This window comes from Oncorhynchus tshawytscha, linkage group LG14 (genome assembly GCF_018296145.1).
Source record: "Oncorhynchus tshawytscha isolate Ot180627B linkage group LG14, Otsh_v2.0, whole genome shotgun sequence".
Lineage (NCBI taxonomy): Eukaryota > Metazoa > Chordata > Actinopteri > Salmoniformes > Salmonidae > Oncorhynchus > Oncorhynchus tshawytscha.
In genome coordinates, this window is record NC_056442.1 from 42,903,488 (window position 1) to 42,919,285 (window position 15,798).

The window sequence follows — 15,798 nt, forward strand, 5'->3', positions numbered from 1 at the left end:
AAATAAAGGCTGCAAAACATGTCCATACAAACAACAGCTGTTAGATAGTAACAGCAGCTACCGCATATCGCTATCTGACAGACCTAGAGGCTAGAGCTGACCTGGCTGTGGTAGCTACTAGCTAGTGTAGCTTATTCATTCACCTCAGTCGAGAGGGGATGATACATTAGCTAACCAACATGTCACTTAGAATACTAGCTCAGCACTGCAAATAAACACTAGTTTCGTTTTTTTCTGTTAAGTTTAACTGCAGTTACCTTGCCAGCTACATCAATCAACTAAAGAGTAGCCAGTTTCTGCTCCGCTTTCTATTTCAACTTTGTGAAAGAGCGCAACTCATACACACTGAATTAAGCTCAAATCTCTCATGCTGGTCCAGCTAGCCTTCCAGAAGCTTTGCCTTCACACAGCCTGTCAGCCCGCTCTATGTTGTCCACGTGGTCTATCTGAACACTCCAAACAGCCTACACGACCACTCTGAGGCGTCCGCATGGTCCTAAGGCACACCGTAGCTGCTTTATGTATCACATTGTAATGATCAAACTAGAGGGGACAAAAATGCAATTTCAGAATGTGGGGGGGGATATGTCCCCCCCGTCTCCAGTGAAAGTTGCGTCCCTGTGTGAAGTCATCAGCTGGTTGTCTCCCCAGTGGTAAGTCGTTCCCCGTATGGAACATTTCTAATGTAGGTTATTTTTGCTTTAGTATGCTATCACATTTGATTTGATTTGATTTGATTTGACATTGCATAAAAAATGGGATGGCTAATTTGATTGGGGTGGGTAATGTTCCGTATTCTGTCAGTACGGCATATTCACAATTGGTGAATTATTTTCCCTTTTGCCCTTACTCATTTACTCACTGTGTTCACACTTTCCTTTCTCTCACTTGTTTATCTTCACTCATTCATTCTCACTCAGACATTAAGTGCTTGGCGCTGGAAGCGGACACATTCTGTATCCAAGACGACCTAAGTTAGTCTCAGCAGGTATGTGGGTGTTATTGCTAGAGCCAGAAAGAGGGAAGGAGAGAGAGAAAGTGAAAAAATAAGGCTAAAGGATAGTCCAAGGGAGACAGAGGAGATGGAGAAGTAAAGAAACTAGGGACAGAGAAGAAATGGAAAAGTAAAGTGGAAAGAGGGAGAAAGAAAAGAAAATACCAGGAAGGAGAGGAAGTCAAATACGAAGAGATAGAAGGTAGAAAATGAAAAAAGGATGAGAGTAATGAAAGAAAAGTTAAAGCCGTGGTTTGAAGAGTGGTGAGATGGTGGAAGACAGGATGGAGTGAATGGAAAAAAAGAGGAGAGGGATGGAGGGAAATAGCATGCAGGTTATTGCCTGCCATAAAGAATGAAACGGGTAAGTGTTGTAAGGTGTGTACTGTGTACCCCAGGAAAACCAGTGAGTCATAGCAGCACAGACGGAGCTAACAACATTACTGCTCAGAGACCAGACAAGATTACAGCTGCTGCTGGTTTGAACACACACACTGTTAGTGAGCATTTCTCCTTTGCCAAGATAATCCATCCAGCTGACAGGTGTGGCATATCAAGAAGATGATTAAACAGCATAATCATTACACAGGTGTACCTTGTTCGGAGGACAATAAACGGCCACTCTAAAATGTGCAGTTTTGTCACCCAACACAATACCACAGATGTCTCAAGTTTTGAGGGAGTGTGCAATTGGCATGCTGACTGCAGGAATGTCCACCAGAGCTGTTGCAAGAGAATGTAACGTTAAAAAGTTATCTGTGACCAGCAGATGCATATCTCTATTCCCAGTCGTGAAATCCATAGATTATGGCCTCATTTATTTATTTAAATTGACTGAGTTCCATATGACCTGTAACTAAGTGAAATCTTTGAAATTGTTGCCTGATGATGAGTTTATTTTTTGTTCATGTACAGTACCAGTCAGAAGTTTGGACACACCTACTCATTCAAGGGTTTTCCTACATTTTGAAAATGTTCTACATTTTAGAATTGTGAAGACATAAAAACTATGAAATAACACATATGGAATAATGTAGTAACCAAAAAAGTGCTAAACAAATCAACATATATTTGAGATTCTTCAAAGTTGCTACCCTTTGCCTTGATGACAGCTTTGCACGCTCTTGGCATTCTCTCAACCAGCTTCATGAGGAATGCTTTTCCAACAGTCTTGGAGGAGTTCCCACATGCTGATCACTTGTTGGCTTCTTTTCCTTCACTCTACGCTCCAATTCATCGCAAACCATCACAATTGGGTTGAGGTCGGATGATTTTGGAAGCCAGGTCATCTGATGCAGCACTCAATCACTCTCCTTCAAAGTCAAATAGCCCTTACACAGCCTAGAGGTGTGTTTTGGGACATTGTCCTGTTGAAAAACAAATGATAGTTCCACTAAGCACAAACCAGATGGGATGGCGTATCGCTTCAGAATGCTGTGGTAGCCATGCTGGTTAAGTGTGCCTTGAATTCTAAATACATCACTGACAGTGTCACCAGCAAACACCATCTCACCTACCTCTATCTCCATGCTTCATGGTGGGAACCACACATGTGGAGATCATCCGTTCACCTACTCTGCGTCTCACAAAGACACGGAGGCTGGAACCAAAAATCTCAAATTTGGACTCATCAGACCAAAGGACAGATTTCCACCAGTCTAATGTCCATTGCTCGTGTTTCAAGCAAGTCTGTTCTTCTTATTGGTGTCCTTTTAGTAGTTGTTTCTTTGCAGCAATTTGACCATGAAGGCCTGATTCACGCAGTCTCCTCTGAACAGTGGATGTTGAGATGTGGCTGTTACTTGAACTATGTGAAGCATTTATTTGGGCTGCAATTTCTGAGGCTGGTAACGAATGAACTTATCCTCTGCAGCAGAGGAAATTCTGGGTCTTTCTTTCTTGCGCCAGTCCTCATGAGAGACAGCTTCAACATAGCGCTTGATGGTTTTTGAGACTGCACTTGAAATGTTCAAAGTTCTTGAAATGTTCAGCATTGACTGACCTTCATGTCTTAAAGTAATGATAGACTGTTGTTTCTCTTTGCTTATTTGAGCTGTTCTTGCCATAATATGGACTTAGCCCTATTTGGTAAAAAGACCATCTTCTGTGTACCCCCTACCTTGTCACAACACAACTGATTGGCTACTTTGAAGAATCTCAAATAAAATATATATATATATTTTTTAATGTTTGGTTATTACATGATTCCTTGTTATTTCATAGTTTGTCTTCACTATTATTCTACAATGTAGAACATCGTCAAAATAAAGAAAAATCTTGGAATGAGTTGGTGTTTCCAAAATTTTGATTGGTACTGTATGTTTGCATGAACATGCTCTCGCACATACACATGCAAACACACACAGACAGCGGCAGGTAGCCTAGTGGTTAATTAAATAAAAAAAGGTCACGGGTTCGAATCCCCAAGCCGACTAGGTTAAAAATCTCTGTGCCCTTGAGCAAGGCACTTAACCCTAATTGCTCTTGTTAGTCGCTCTAAGAGCGTCTGCTAAATGACAATTTTTTTATGTAAACCGTGACAAACATACACATTTCGCAAAACACCATCTCACACATGATGACTAGAGAACAGAAGGGGATTTTAGAACACAGCTGGGCCGTGGGCGAGATGATGCAACACACACAAAGTGTTTCTCACTGCTTGTAAGCTGTGTGCGCTTGTGTGTTAGACTGTGAAGGTGTTGATTGGAGAGTGTGTACTGTAGTGTGCTAAAAACACGCATGTTGCTCTGTCGCCATCCTGCGCCACACAATATTCAATATATTGCTATGTCTGCTCCTCTCTGTCCCAAATCCACCCCTACACGTCCACTTCAAGGACCCTATTCCATTACATGTGCTATCTGCGTGTGAATGATATACACCCCATGTCATCAACATTACAACCTGTTCCCCTATACAATGGCACACACAGGCCGTACTATAGAGGAGGAGGAAAGTGGGGAGAGTAATAATACTTTAGATGAGAAGGAAAAGGAAGAGGGGGATACAGAAATTCAGAATTCTCTCTCATCTGACAGAATCTTGTAGTGTAGTAAAGTAGCATTAGTGTGGTTTAGTACGTTGGTGAGATCAGAGAAGACTGAATAATATGACAGGGGAGCAGAGCAGGACTAATGTTAGGACACTGTGGCGTGTCTGATGTGACAGTCCTTAAAGTAGAGAACTAGAGGACCCCTCCTGCTAGACATCTCCTCTTTGAGAGTGGAGAAATAAGGAAAGGAGTGAGTCGAGGGAAATAGGGGGGGGGAAATGGTAGAGGTATTATGTGGGGGGTGTATGAGAGAAAGAGCTGTGTGAATTAAACAGCCCCCATGTAAAAGGAGACTAGAGGTGTCTGTGCAAAAGTGAACATCGACGAAGGGTACTTGTGGGTGTAGGGGGTTACATTGTATTATGGTCCTGACTCCAAGGTGGGTAATGTAGTTTTAACCTACACTTCTCTCCTCAGTCTGTAAGATGTGTTGGTTTGTTTATATTGTACTTCTGACTGACTTTACTCACTGGTACTGTAGTAGTAAGTGTTGTTGTTGTCGTCTAACAGTGTGCACCTGTATCTCTCTTCCCTCCAGTCTGTACGGTGCGCTGCCAGAAGTTCCTCATCTCTCGTGTCGGTGAAGACTGGATCTTCCTCATCCTCCTGGGTCTATTCATGGCTCTGGTCAGCTGGGTGGTCGACTTCGCTATTGCCATCTGTCTACAAGGTGAGGGCTTTGGGGAGGAGGTAGACTGCTTGGTCTACTGATGGCTCTAGTCAGCTGTACTGTCCCTCTGTCTGAATCATTTAATCTGACACATTTCCTGCATGCAGCTAACGAAGACATTAAGCCACACTCAAGATAATCTCAGACACTGTGGTTCACGCGCACACACCCGTCAAACCAGGGTGTGTGCTCATGATGAGCTGCAGTGCAGATTACTGTCTACCAGGGCTGCATGCAAGTCCATGTGTGTATGATTAGCTTAAATGTGGTTTAATTTCATCTTTGCAGCATTAAAATGTGTTTGTGTGTAGCATGTATGTGTGTGGGTGTCAATGTGCTTTATCTTGAGTCAAGCACACATTTACACACATTGCTGCAGTGTGTGTGTGTGTCAGATGGTAGACTGCATGTAGAGAAAGTGAAGAGGGGAGAGGAGTGAGTCATCTAGAAGCAAGATGATCATCCAGACAAATCCCCCCCCTTTCCACACACACACACACTTTTGATCTCTCCATGTAAAGCAGTCATTTTTAGGAGAGGAGTCCTGTGGGTTCTACTTTTGTCAAATGTTTTGTCGCTGTACTCATGAGTAGGGCTGGGAATTGCCAGGGACCTCACAATACGATATTATCAGGATACTGCCAATACGATATGTATTGCAGTTCTCATGATGAATATATTTTATCACGATTTATATATTGGATATAGTTTAACTTTCTGATTGACATCAATTTGATATTGGTGTGTTTGTGCGTGTGTCCACAGCACAGAAGTGGATGTACGGAGGACTGGAGAGTAATGTGTTTCTCCAGTACCTAGCCTGGGTCACCTACCCTGTGGTGCTCATCACCTTCTCAGCTGGCTTCACACAGATACTGGCCCCACAGGCCGTAGGTAAGACACACATACACTGACTGACTGACTGCATCAGAGCACCATAACCCCCTCTCCCCCTCTAGGTTCAGGTATCCCAGAGATGAAGACCATTCTGAGGGGTGTAGTGCTGAAAGAATACCTCACCTTTAAAACCTTTGTTGCCAAAGTCATCGGTCTCACCTGTGCCCTGGGCAGTGGCATGCCTCTGGGCAAGGAGGTAACACTCACACACAGTACACACACACGTGCACACACGCTCGGTTAACATTCTTCTCACCTCTCTCACAGTCTTTTGACGCACACACATCCTCTTCTCACAGTCAAGCTTGTGTGAGTTTGGGTAGTTGTCACTTGTTGCTGTCTGTTCCAGGAGTTCCACTAGTTATTTAGACACACACTCCATTTGACAGCTAGCAGACGCAATCTGGCATGAAGACTCATAAAATCAATCAATATATCTGTAATTCATAGGACAAGGGGTTCTAACAGTGAAGCACACAGAGGGTTGTGGTTACACATGTCCTGTCATACAGCCACACACGTTGCACTCAGGCCACCCTGTTGGTCAGTGGAGAGGGAGGACAGGGGAGGGGGATAAGAGGGAGTAAAGAAGAGGAGAGGGGGATGGAGGGTGGAAAGAAGTGGAGAGGGGGATGGGGAGGAGAGGGGGATGAAGGAGGGTGGAGAGGAGAGGGGGATGAAGGAGGGTGGAGAGGAGAGGGGGATGAAGGAGGGTGGAGAGGAGAGGGGGATGAAGGAGGGTGGAGAGGAGAGGGATGAAGGAGGGTGGAAAGAAGAGGAGAGGGGGATGGAGGGTGGAAAGAAGTGGGGAGGGGGTGGGGAGGGGGATGGGGAGGAGAGGGGGATGAAGGAGGGTGGAGAGGGGGATGAAGGAGGGTGGAGAGGAGAGGGAGATGAAGGAGGGTGGAGAGGAGAGGGATGAAGGAGGGTGGAGAGGAGAGGGGGATGGAGGGTGGAAAGAAGTGGAGAGGGGGAGGGGGATGGGAGGAGAGGGGATGAAGGAGGGTGGAGAGGGGGATGAAGGAGGGTAGAGAGGGGAGGGGGATGGAGGGTGGAAAGAAGTGGAGAGGGGGAGGGGGATGGGAGGAGAGGGGGATGAAGGAGGGTGGAGAGGAGAGGGGGATGAAGGAGGGTGGAGAGGAGAGGGGGATGAAGGAGGGTAGAGAGGGGAGGGGGATGGAGGGTGGAAAGAAGTGGAGAGGGGGATGGGGAGGGGGATGGGAGGAGAGGGGGATGAAGGAGGGTAGAGAGGGGGGGGGATGAAGGAGGGTAGAGAGGGGAGGAGGATGGAGGGTGGAAGGAAGTGGAGAGGGGGATGAAGGAGGGTAGAGAGGGGAGGGGGATGGAGGGTGGAAGGAAGTGGAGAGGGGGATGGGGAGGAGAGGGGGATGAAGGGGGATGGGGAGGAGAGGGGGATGAAGGAGGGTGGGGAGGAGAGGGGGATGAAGAAGGGTGGAGAGGAGAGGGGGATGAAGGAGAGTAGAGAGGAGAAGGGGATAAAGGAGGGTAGAGGGGGATGAAGGAGGGTGGAGAGGGGGTTGGAAGAATACAACAGAATTGAAATCTTCTTCGGAAAGTTTTGAGATTAATCAATGATATACTGAAGTTTTTAGGAAATCATTCACAAGTGATTCTTTCTCCCTCTCTCTCTAGGGTCCGTTTGTTCACATTGCCAGTCTGTGTGCTGCACTCCTCAGCAAATTCATGTCTCTGTTTGGTGGAATCTACGAGGTAAACCACACTTGGACACACACAAGTTACCACATTGGTATCAATGTGATCTTGCAGAAATAAGTTAAACCATTCATTAAGAAATGAATAATGCAAGTATTAGCGATATATGCTCTGCTGCTTCAGGGTAGCTTAATATACACTGAAAAAAATATAAATGTAACATGTGAAGTGTTGGTCCCATTTTTCATAAGCTGAAATAAAAGATCCCAGAATTTTTCCGTACGCACAAAAAGCTTATTTCGCTTAAATCTGGTGAAGAAATTTGTTTTAGTGAGATTTTCTCCTTTGCCAAGATAATCCATCCACCTGACAGATGTGGCATATCAAGAAGCTGATTAAACAACATAATAATTACACAGGTGTACCTTGTGCTGGGGACAATAAAAGGCCACTCTAAAATGTGAAGTTTTGTCACACAACACAATGCCACAGATGTTTCAAGTTTTTAGGGAGCGTGCAATTGATATGCTGACTGCAGGAATGTCCACCAGAACAGTTGCCAGAGAATGTAATGTTCATGTCTCTACCATATGCCGCCTCCAATGTCGTTTTAGAGAATTTGGCACTACGTCCAACCAGCCTCTCAACATCGGACCCATGTGTATGGTGTCATGTGGGAAAGCGGTTTGCTGATGTCAAAGTTGTGAACAGAATGCCCCAAGGTGTCGGTGGGGTTCGTGTATGGGCAGGCGTAAGCTACCGACAGCGAACACAATTGTGTTTTAACGATGTCAATTTGAATGCAGAGATACCATGACTAGATTCTGAGGCCCCTTGTTCACACGCTATCACCTCATGTTTCAGCATGATAAAGCACAGCCACATGTCACAAGGATCTATACACAATTCCTGCAAGCTGAAAATGTCCCTGTTCTGCACACTCACCAGACATGTCACCCATTGAACATCTTTCAGATGCTCTGGATCAAGATTTATGACAACGTGTTCCAGTTCCCGCCAATATCCAGCAACTTCACACAGCAATTGAAGAGGAGTGAGACGACATTTTACAGGCCACAATCAACATCCTGATCAATTCTGTGCGAAGGAGACGTGTCGCGCTACATGAGGCAAATGGTGGTCACACCAGATACTGACTGGTTTTCTGATCCACGCCCCTACTTTTTTTTTAAGGTGTCTGTGACCAACAGATGCATATCTGTATTCCCAGTCATGTGATATCCATAGATTACAACCTAATACATGTATTTCAATTGACTGATTTCCTTACGGGAACTGTAACTCAGTAAAATCTTTGAAGTTGTATTTTTGTTCAGTATAGGAAATTAACTCCAAGCAGTGAGAGCGCTAAACTATAACAGTCCCCCCCCAAGAGGGAATATGAATATGCTACCTAACTAGCAACCGTAAGCAGTACGAACCCAACTGCCCTGGAGACGCACCGCCGGGTAGCCTCGTTTTGAGGCAGTATGAGCTGTCATCTTGGTATATGAGAATATGCTACCTAACTAGCAACCGTAAGCAGTACGAACCCAACTGCCCTGGAGACGCACCGCCGGGTAGCCTCGTTTTGAGGCAGTATGAGCTGTCATCTTGGTATATGAGAATATGCTACCTAACTAGCAACCGTAAGCAGTACGAACCCAGCTGCCCTGGAGACGCACCGCCGGGTAGCCTCGTTTTGAGGCGGTATGAGCTGTCATCTTGGTATATGAGAATATGCTACCTAACTAGCAACCGTAAGCAGTACGAACCCAACTGCCCTGGAGACGCACCGCCAGGTGCTCTCACTGAAAGTAAATTAATAATCATCTGGTGGGTCTTCATAAAAATATATCCTTATCTAATAAGCAACCTTAAGAAATATGACCCGGTCAACCACCTGTAGCTATATGCAATATATTTTATATCAAGTAGCCAGCAAAGATGGCAACATGTAGGCTATTGGCCATGGCTGACGCCATTATAGCAAACTTAATGAGGCATGGTACTGGTAGGTAAACTCATCACTGTTTAGCAGCTCTCAATAGACCAACTAAGGTCATTCTCCATTACATGACTGTCTACTAGGCCTGTGTGTTAATACTAACTGTGTAGCATGAACTAATGCAGCAGTATGTCTATTTCTCATATTACGCATCGCCGGGTACCCCGATGAGGTAAGATGAGCTGTCATCTTGGTACATGGAAAATATTCTACCCACCTAACTAGGCAACCGTAAGTTGTATGAACCCACCTGCCATGAACCTAGCCAACCACCTGCAATATAAATGCACTGCCAGGGGGCTTCGCTGAGGCAGGATGAGCTGTCATCTTGGTATATGAGGATATTCTACAAATGCAACATAGCTACTGGACCATATGGCTGTTAAAGTAATTTCATTCCTATATGTTCATCAACCAAATCAATTAAAATACTCTGCCCATTTCTAAGAATTTATAAGATACTTATTTGCATAAAATGGACATAGACCAGTCTCAAAATCAATCAACAGCGTTTATTCTCGAGAGTACTGATCATAATACAATGTACATTGGTTTATATACATCACATTTCATCATAGCGTTTTGAATGCTGCTCCTCCTCTCCGATACAATGGCAATATAGTTCACAAGGCTTCCCACATTGTCTGCCATCTGTTATACAATCTACTACAAGCCCAAGGTCTCTCCCCTCCCTGGGTAGAGACAGAATGTCCTGTAAGGAACACACCATTCCAGACAGTCTGACGATAGCTCCATTCGTTTCTAACAAGGAACAGACAGTCCTTGTTCTAATTCTTGTCTAAAATTACACACATTATATTCAGTATTATGATTATAATAAGATTCATACATCCATACAGTAACATAGTAGTATTCTGTTTAGTTAGAGTTTTAAATTAAATGTATACATCATTTAGTCATTATTCATCAAAATCCCATAACGGCTGACACAATCATGATCATATAGCAATACTGCAGGAACTCATGTAGAATAAAAATGTAACGTCACAGCAGCAGATGGTCATGTGCCCACAGTGGTGACTAAGGAACCAGAGCCGTGATGAGTTCCAGTACTTTGTCATTGGTTGCCAGCATCAATGTTGAACAGAGATTTGCCAGGTGCCATCCGTGCTCAGCATTTAGATATCATAACATGAAAGGGAGGACGAAGCAGTGTCAGTTCTGGTGATGACGACTGATTTTCCATGCTAATTCTTTCATCTAGGGGTAGATGGGAGTATGGTTAATATGAGTGTCCATAATGCAAACAGATCACGCAAGATTAAAGGGAAGGATGATTTGGTGTGTTTCAGAATGAAGAACCCATAAAAGCCATCATTCGGACCGCGTAATATAAACACATTGTTGCCTTAACTTGGACTCAAACTTGTGCTATTGAGAGAGAGGAGAGATGCTCTTTGATGTGCATGTTGGTCACTTCTCCATAGGCCTTGAGAGTAGCGGACAGATGGATCCTGAGCAGACTATACACTGAATGGTCCTGACACCCGGAATTAACCGTATTCCTGCTTACTGGACCATGATAAAGGCAGGCTGCATTTGCCTGACTGTAATTTGGGATCGAAAAGGCATACATGGTTATGTAACAGAAGACATTGTACAGATAGTCTACCTGAGCTAACAGCTATGTCAACATACACTACATAACCAAAAGTATGTGGACACCTGCTTGTCAACATCTCGGGCATTAACATAGTTGGTCCCACCTTTGCTGCTATAACAGCCTCCACTCTTCTCAAATCAAATCACATGTATTTATATAGCCCTTCTTACATCCGCTGATATCAGAAAGTGCTGTACAGAAACCCAGCCTAAAATCCCAAACAGCAAGCAATGCAGGTATAGAAGCATGGTGGCTAGGAAAAACTCCCTAGAAAGGCCAAAACCTAGGAAGAAACCTCCAGAGAGGAACCAGGCTATGAGGGGTGGCCAGTCCTCTTCTGGATGTGCCGGGTGGAGATCATAACAGAACATGGCCAAGATGTTCAAATGTTCATAAATGACCAGCATGGTCAATTTAATAATAATCACAGTAGTTGTCGAGGGTGTAACAAGTCAGCACCTCAGGAGTAAATGTCAGTTGGCTTTTCATAGCCGATCATTGAGAGTATCTCTACCACTCCTGCTGTCTCTAGAGAGTTGAAAACAGCAGGTCTGGAACAGGTTAGGTTTCCATAGCCGCAGGCAGAACAGTTGAAACTGGAGCAGCAGCACGGCCAGGTGGACTGGGGACAGCAAGGAGTCATCATGCCAGGTAGTCCTGAGGCATGGTCCTAGGGCTCAGGTCCTCCGAGAGAGAAATAAAGAGAGAAAGAGAGAATTAGAGACAGCATACTTAAATTCACACAGGACACCAGATAAGACAGGAGAAGTACTCCAGATATAACAAACTGACCCTAGCCCCGCGACACAAACTACTGCAGCATAAATACTGGAGGCTGAGACAGGAGGGGTCAGGAGACACTGTGGGCCCATCTGATGATACCCCTGGACAGGGCCAAACAGGCAGGATATAACCCCACCCACTTTGCCAAAGCACAGCCCCCACACCACTAGAGGGATATCTTCAACCATCCACTTACCATCCTGAGACAAGGCCGAGTATAGCCCACAAAGATCTCCGCCACGGCACAACCCAAGGATTTGCGCCAACCCATACGGGAAGATCACGTCAGTGAATCAACCCACTCAAGTGACGCACCCCTCCTAGGGACGGCATGGAAGAGCACCAGTAAGCCAGTGACTCAGCCCCTGTAATAGGGTTAGATGCAGAGAATCCCAGTGGAAAGAGGGGAACCTGCTAGGGAGAAACAGCAAGGGCAGTTTGTTGCTCCAGAGCCTTTCCATTCACCTTCACACTCCTGGGCCAGACTACACTCAATCATATGACCTACTGAAGAGATGAGTCTTCAGTAAAGACTTAAAGGTTGAGACCGAGTCTGTCTCTCTCACATGGGTAGGCAGACCATTCCATAAAAATGGAGCTCTATAGGAGAAAGCCCAGCCTCCAGCTGTTTGCTTAGAGATTCTAGGGACAATTAGGAGGCCTGCGTCTTGTGACCGTAGCATACGTGTAGGTCTGTACGGCAGGACCAAATCGGAAAGAAAGGTAGGAGCAAGCCCATGTAATGCTTTTTAGGTTAGCAGTAAAACCTTGAAATCAGTCCTTGCCTTAACAGGAAGCCAGTGTAGGGAGGCTAGCACTGGAGTAATATGATCAAATTTGTCAGGATCAGGATTCTAGCAGCCATATTTAGCACTAACTGAAGTTTATTTAGTGCTTTATCCAGGTAGCCGGAAATCAGAGCATTGCAGTAGTCTAACTTAGAAGTAACTAAGCATGAATACATTTTTCTGCATCATTTTTGGACAGAAAGTTTCTGATTTTTGCAATGTTACGTAGATGGAAAAAAGCTGTCCTTGAAATGTCTTTATATGTTCGTCAAAAGAGATCAGGGTCCAGAGTAACGCCGATGTCCTTCACAGTTTTATTTGAGACGACTTTTCAACCATCAAGATTAATTGTCAGATTCAACTGAAGATCTCTTTGTTTCTTGGGACCTAGAACAAGCATCTCTGTTTTGTCCGAGTTTAAAAGTAAAATGTTTGCAGCCATCCACTTCCCTATGTCTGAAACACAGGCTTCTAGCGAGGGCATTTTTTGGGCTTCACCATGTACAGCTGTGTGTCATCCGCATAGCAGTGAACGTTAACATTATGTTTTCGAATGACATCCCCAAGAGGTAAAATATATAGTGAAAACAATAGTGGTCCTAAAACGGAACCTTGAGGAACACCGAAATGTACAGTTGATTTGTCAGAGGACAAACCATTCACAGAGACAAACATATCTTTCCGGCAGATAAGATCTAAACCAGGTCAGAACTTGTCCGTGTAGACCAATTTGGGTTTCCAATCTCTCCAAAAGAATGTGGTGATCAATGGTATCAAAATCAGCACTAAGGTCTAGGAGCACGAGGACAGATGCAGAGCCTTGGTCTGACGCCATTAAAAGGTAATTTACCATCTTCACAAGTGCAGTCTCAGTGCTATGATGGGGTCTGAAAGCAGACTGAAGCATTTCGTATACATTGTCTTCAGGAAGGCAGTGAGTTGCTGTGCAACAGCTTTTTCTAAAAATGTTGAGAGGAATGTAAGATTCGATATAGGCCGATAGTTGTTTATATTTTCTGGCTCAAGGTTTGGCTTTTTCAGTGAGTGAGTTTGGTACACATCCGGTGGATAGAGAGCCGTTTATTATGTTCAACATAGGAGGTCCAAGCACAGGAAGCAGCTCTTTCAGTAGTTTAGTTGGAATAGGGTCCAGTATGCAGCTTGAAGGTTTAGAGACCATGATTATTTTCATCATTGTGTCAAGAGATATAGTACTAAATTACTTGAGTGTCTCTCTTGATCCTAGGTCCTGGCAGAGTTGTGCAGACTCAGGACAAAACTGTTACCACAAAGTTGGAAGCACAAAATCATCCTGAATCTCATTGTATGCTTTAGCATTAAGATTTCCCTTCACTGGAACTAAGGGGCCTAGACTGAACCATGAAAAACAGCCCCGGACCATTATTTCTCCTCCGCCAAACTTTACAGTTGATGCTATGCATTTGGGCAGGTAGCATTCTCCTGACACTCAGATTCATCCATTGGACTACCAGATGGTTAAGCGTGATTCATCACTCCAGAGAACGTGTTTCCACTGCTCCAGATTCCAATGGTGGTTAACTTTACACCACTCCAGCCGACGCTTGGCATTGCGCATGGGGATCTTAGGCTTGTGTCCAGCTGCTTGGCCATAGAAATCCATTTCATGAAGCTCCCGACGAACAGTTATTTTGCTTACGTTGCTTCCAGAGGCAGTTTGGAACTCAGTAGTGAGTGTTGAAACTGAGGACAGACAATTTGTACTTGCTACGCACTTCAGCAGTTGGCAGTCCCTTTCTGTGAGCTTGTGTGGCCTACCACTTCGTGGCTGAGCCGTTGTTGCTCCTAGACGTTTCCTCTTCACAACAACAGCACTTTGTTGACTGGGGCAGCTCTAGCAGGACAGAAATTTGACAAACTGACTTGTTGGAAAGGTGGCATCCTATGACGGTGCCAAGTTGAAAGTCACTGAGCTCTTCAGTAAGGCCTTTCTACTGCCAATGTTTGTCTGGAGACTGCAGGGCTTTGTGCTCAACTTTTACACTTGTCTGCAACAGGTGTGGCTGAAAAAGATGAATCCACTAATTTTGAATGGGTGTCCACATAACTTTGTATATATAGTGTATATGCTGGTAGGCCATGAAGAAAATGGATGACCTGATAGGAAGAGTAAATAAATCCAATAGATACTGAAATATGCCTGCATATTAGTGTTTGAAACAAGCTCTTAACAGACATTTCCATTGGGGACAATGAACGCTCGATCGCCAACAGCTGATTGCCACGTGGGTGTTTAGCAAGCCCATGGCGTGCTAGGTAATGCTAGTATTAACAGCCAATTCAACACGGCTTGAAGCTATAGCAAGCCTTGATTGGTCATCACACCGCGATACAGCGCGAGCTTCCCCATTTAAGGTCCAGGGTGATTAACAGAAATCTGGGAGAAAAAGGTTACACTTAGCAGTAGTAATCATTTTAAAATGAGCTGTACTTCTTTGAAATGTGCCAAATGATGAGACTGACCCGGGAATGTTTAGCCGGCAACAGACTGTCTCCATCTGAGTATCACAAGATATTACGCTGCTCGACAGCGCACATAGCAGTCCACAACATTTGGCACAGCACAATGGTGGTAGAAAATGAGTCATGCTCAGCTACAGCAATCACTGTAGCAAAGTATACGATGCCTGCGTGCGTTCCAACAATGTACGAGCATGCCTGATAACTTGCGTAACTGGCTACTAGTACACTCCAAAGATATGCCTAACCTGATGCTTCATGAGTACTACAGCGAGAATGAAGATGACAACAGAAATAATGCAAATGTATCCTGAAAGTATCAGCTTTCAGGTAAGATCCAAGGGCAGACTGTGTTGAAGTAACAATGTTTATTGCAACAACAGGGGCAGGCAAACGACAGGCCAAGACAGGCAGGGGTCGATAATCCAGAATAGTGGGGCCAAGGTACAGGACGGCAGGCAGGCCCAGGGTCAGGTCAGGCAGATGTCGGAAATCCAGAGAAGGGCCAAAGGCACAGGATGGCAGGCAAGCTGTCAGGACAGGCAAGGGTCAAAACCAGGAGCTGAGACAAAATGCTGGTTGATTTGAACAAACAAGATGAACTGGCACAGACAGACAGAAAACACAGGTATAAATACCCAGGGGTAAGTGGGGAAGATGAGCAGGTGGAGAGAAGCACAAGGTCAGGTGAAACAGATCAGGGCATGACCGAAGGGGGCAATCTGGGATAAACCAGACGACAAAATGGATTGCCCCAGCCAATAGATGCATCACAATAATACACAATTAACATAATACATAAACTG

At 44.8% G+C, this 15,798-nt stretch overlaps 1 protein-coding gene across 2 annotated transcripts in view; it reads left to right on the forward strand.

Moving 5' to 3' along the window:
• The window catches only part of LOC112267238 (chloride channel protein 2), a 464,010-nt gene that overhangs the window by 366,989 nt on the left and 81,223 nt on the right, over positions 1-15,798 (forward strand). For both annotated transcript variants that reach the window (XM_042297555.1, XM_042297556.1), the window contains exons 3-6: positions 4,588-4,719; positions 5,485-5,613; positions 5,679-5,812; positions 7,270-7,347. In XM_042297555.1, coding sequence (XP_042153489.1) covers positions 4,588-4,719; positions 5,485-5,613; positions 5,679-5,812; positions 7,270-7,347 — 473 coding nt within the window. The remainder of the gene's footprint in view (positions 1-4,587; positions 4,720-5,484; positions 5,614-5,678; positions 5,813-7,269; positions 7,348-15,798) is intronic.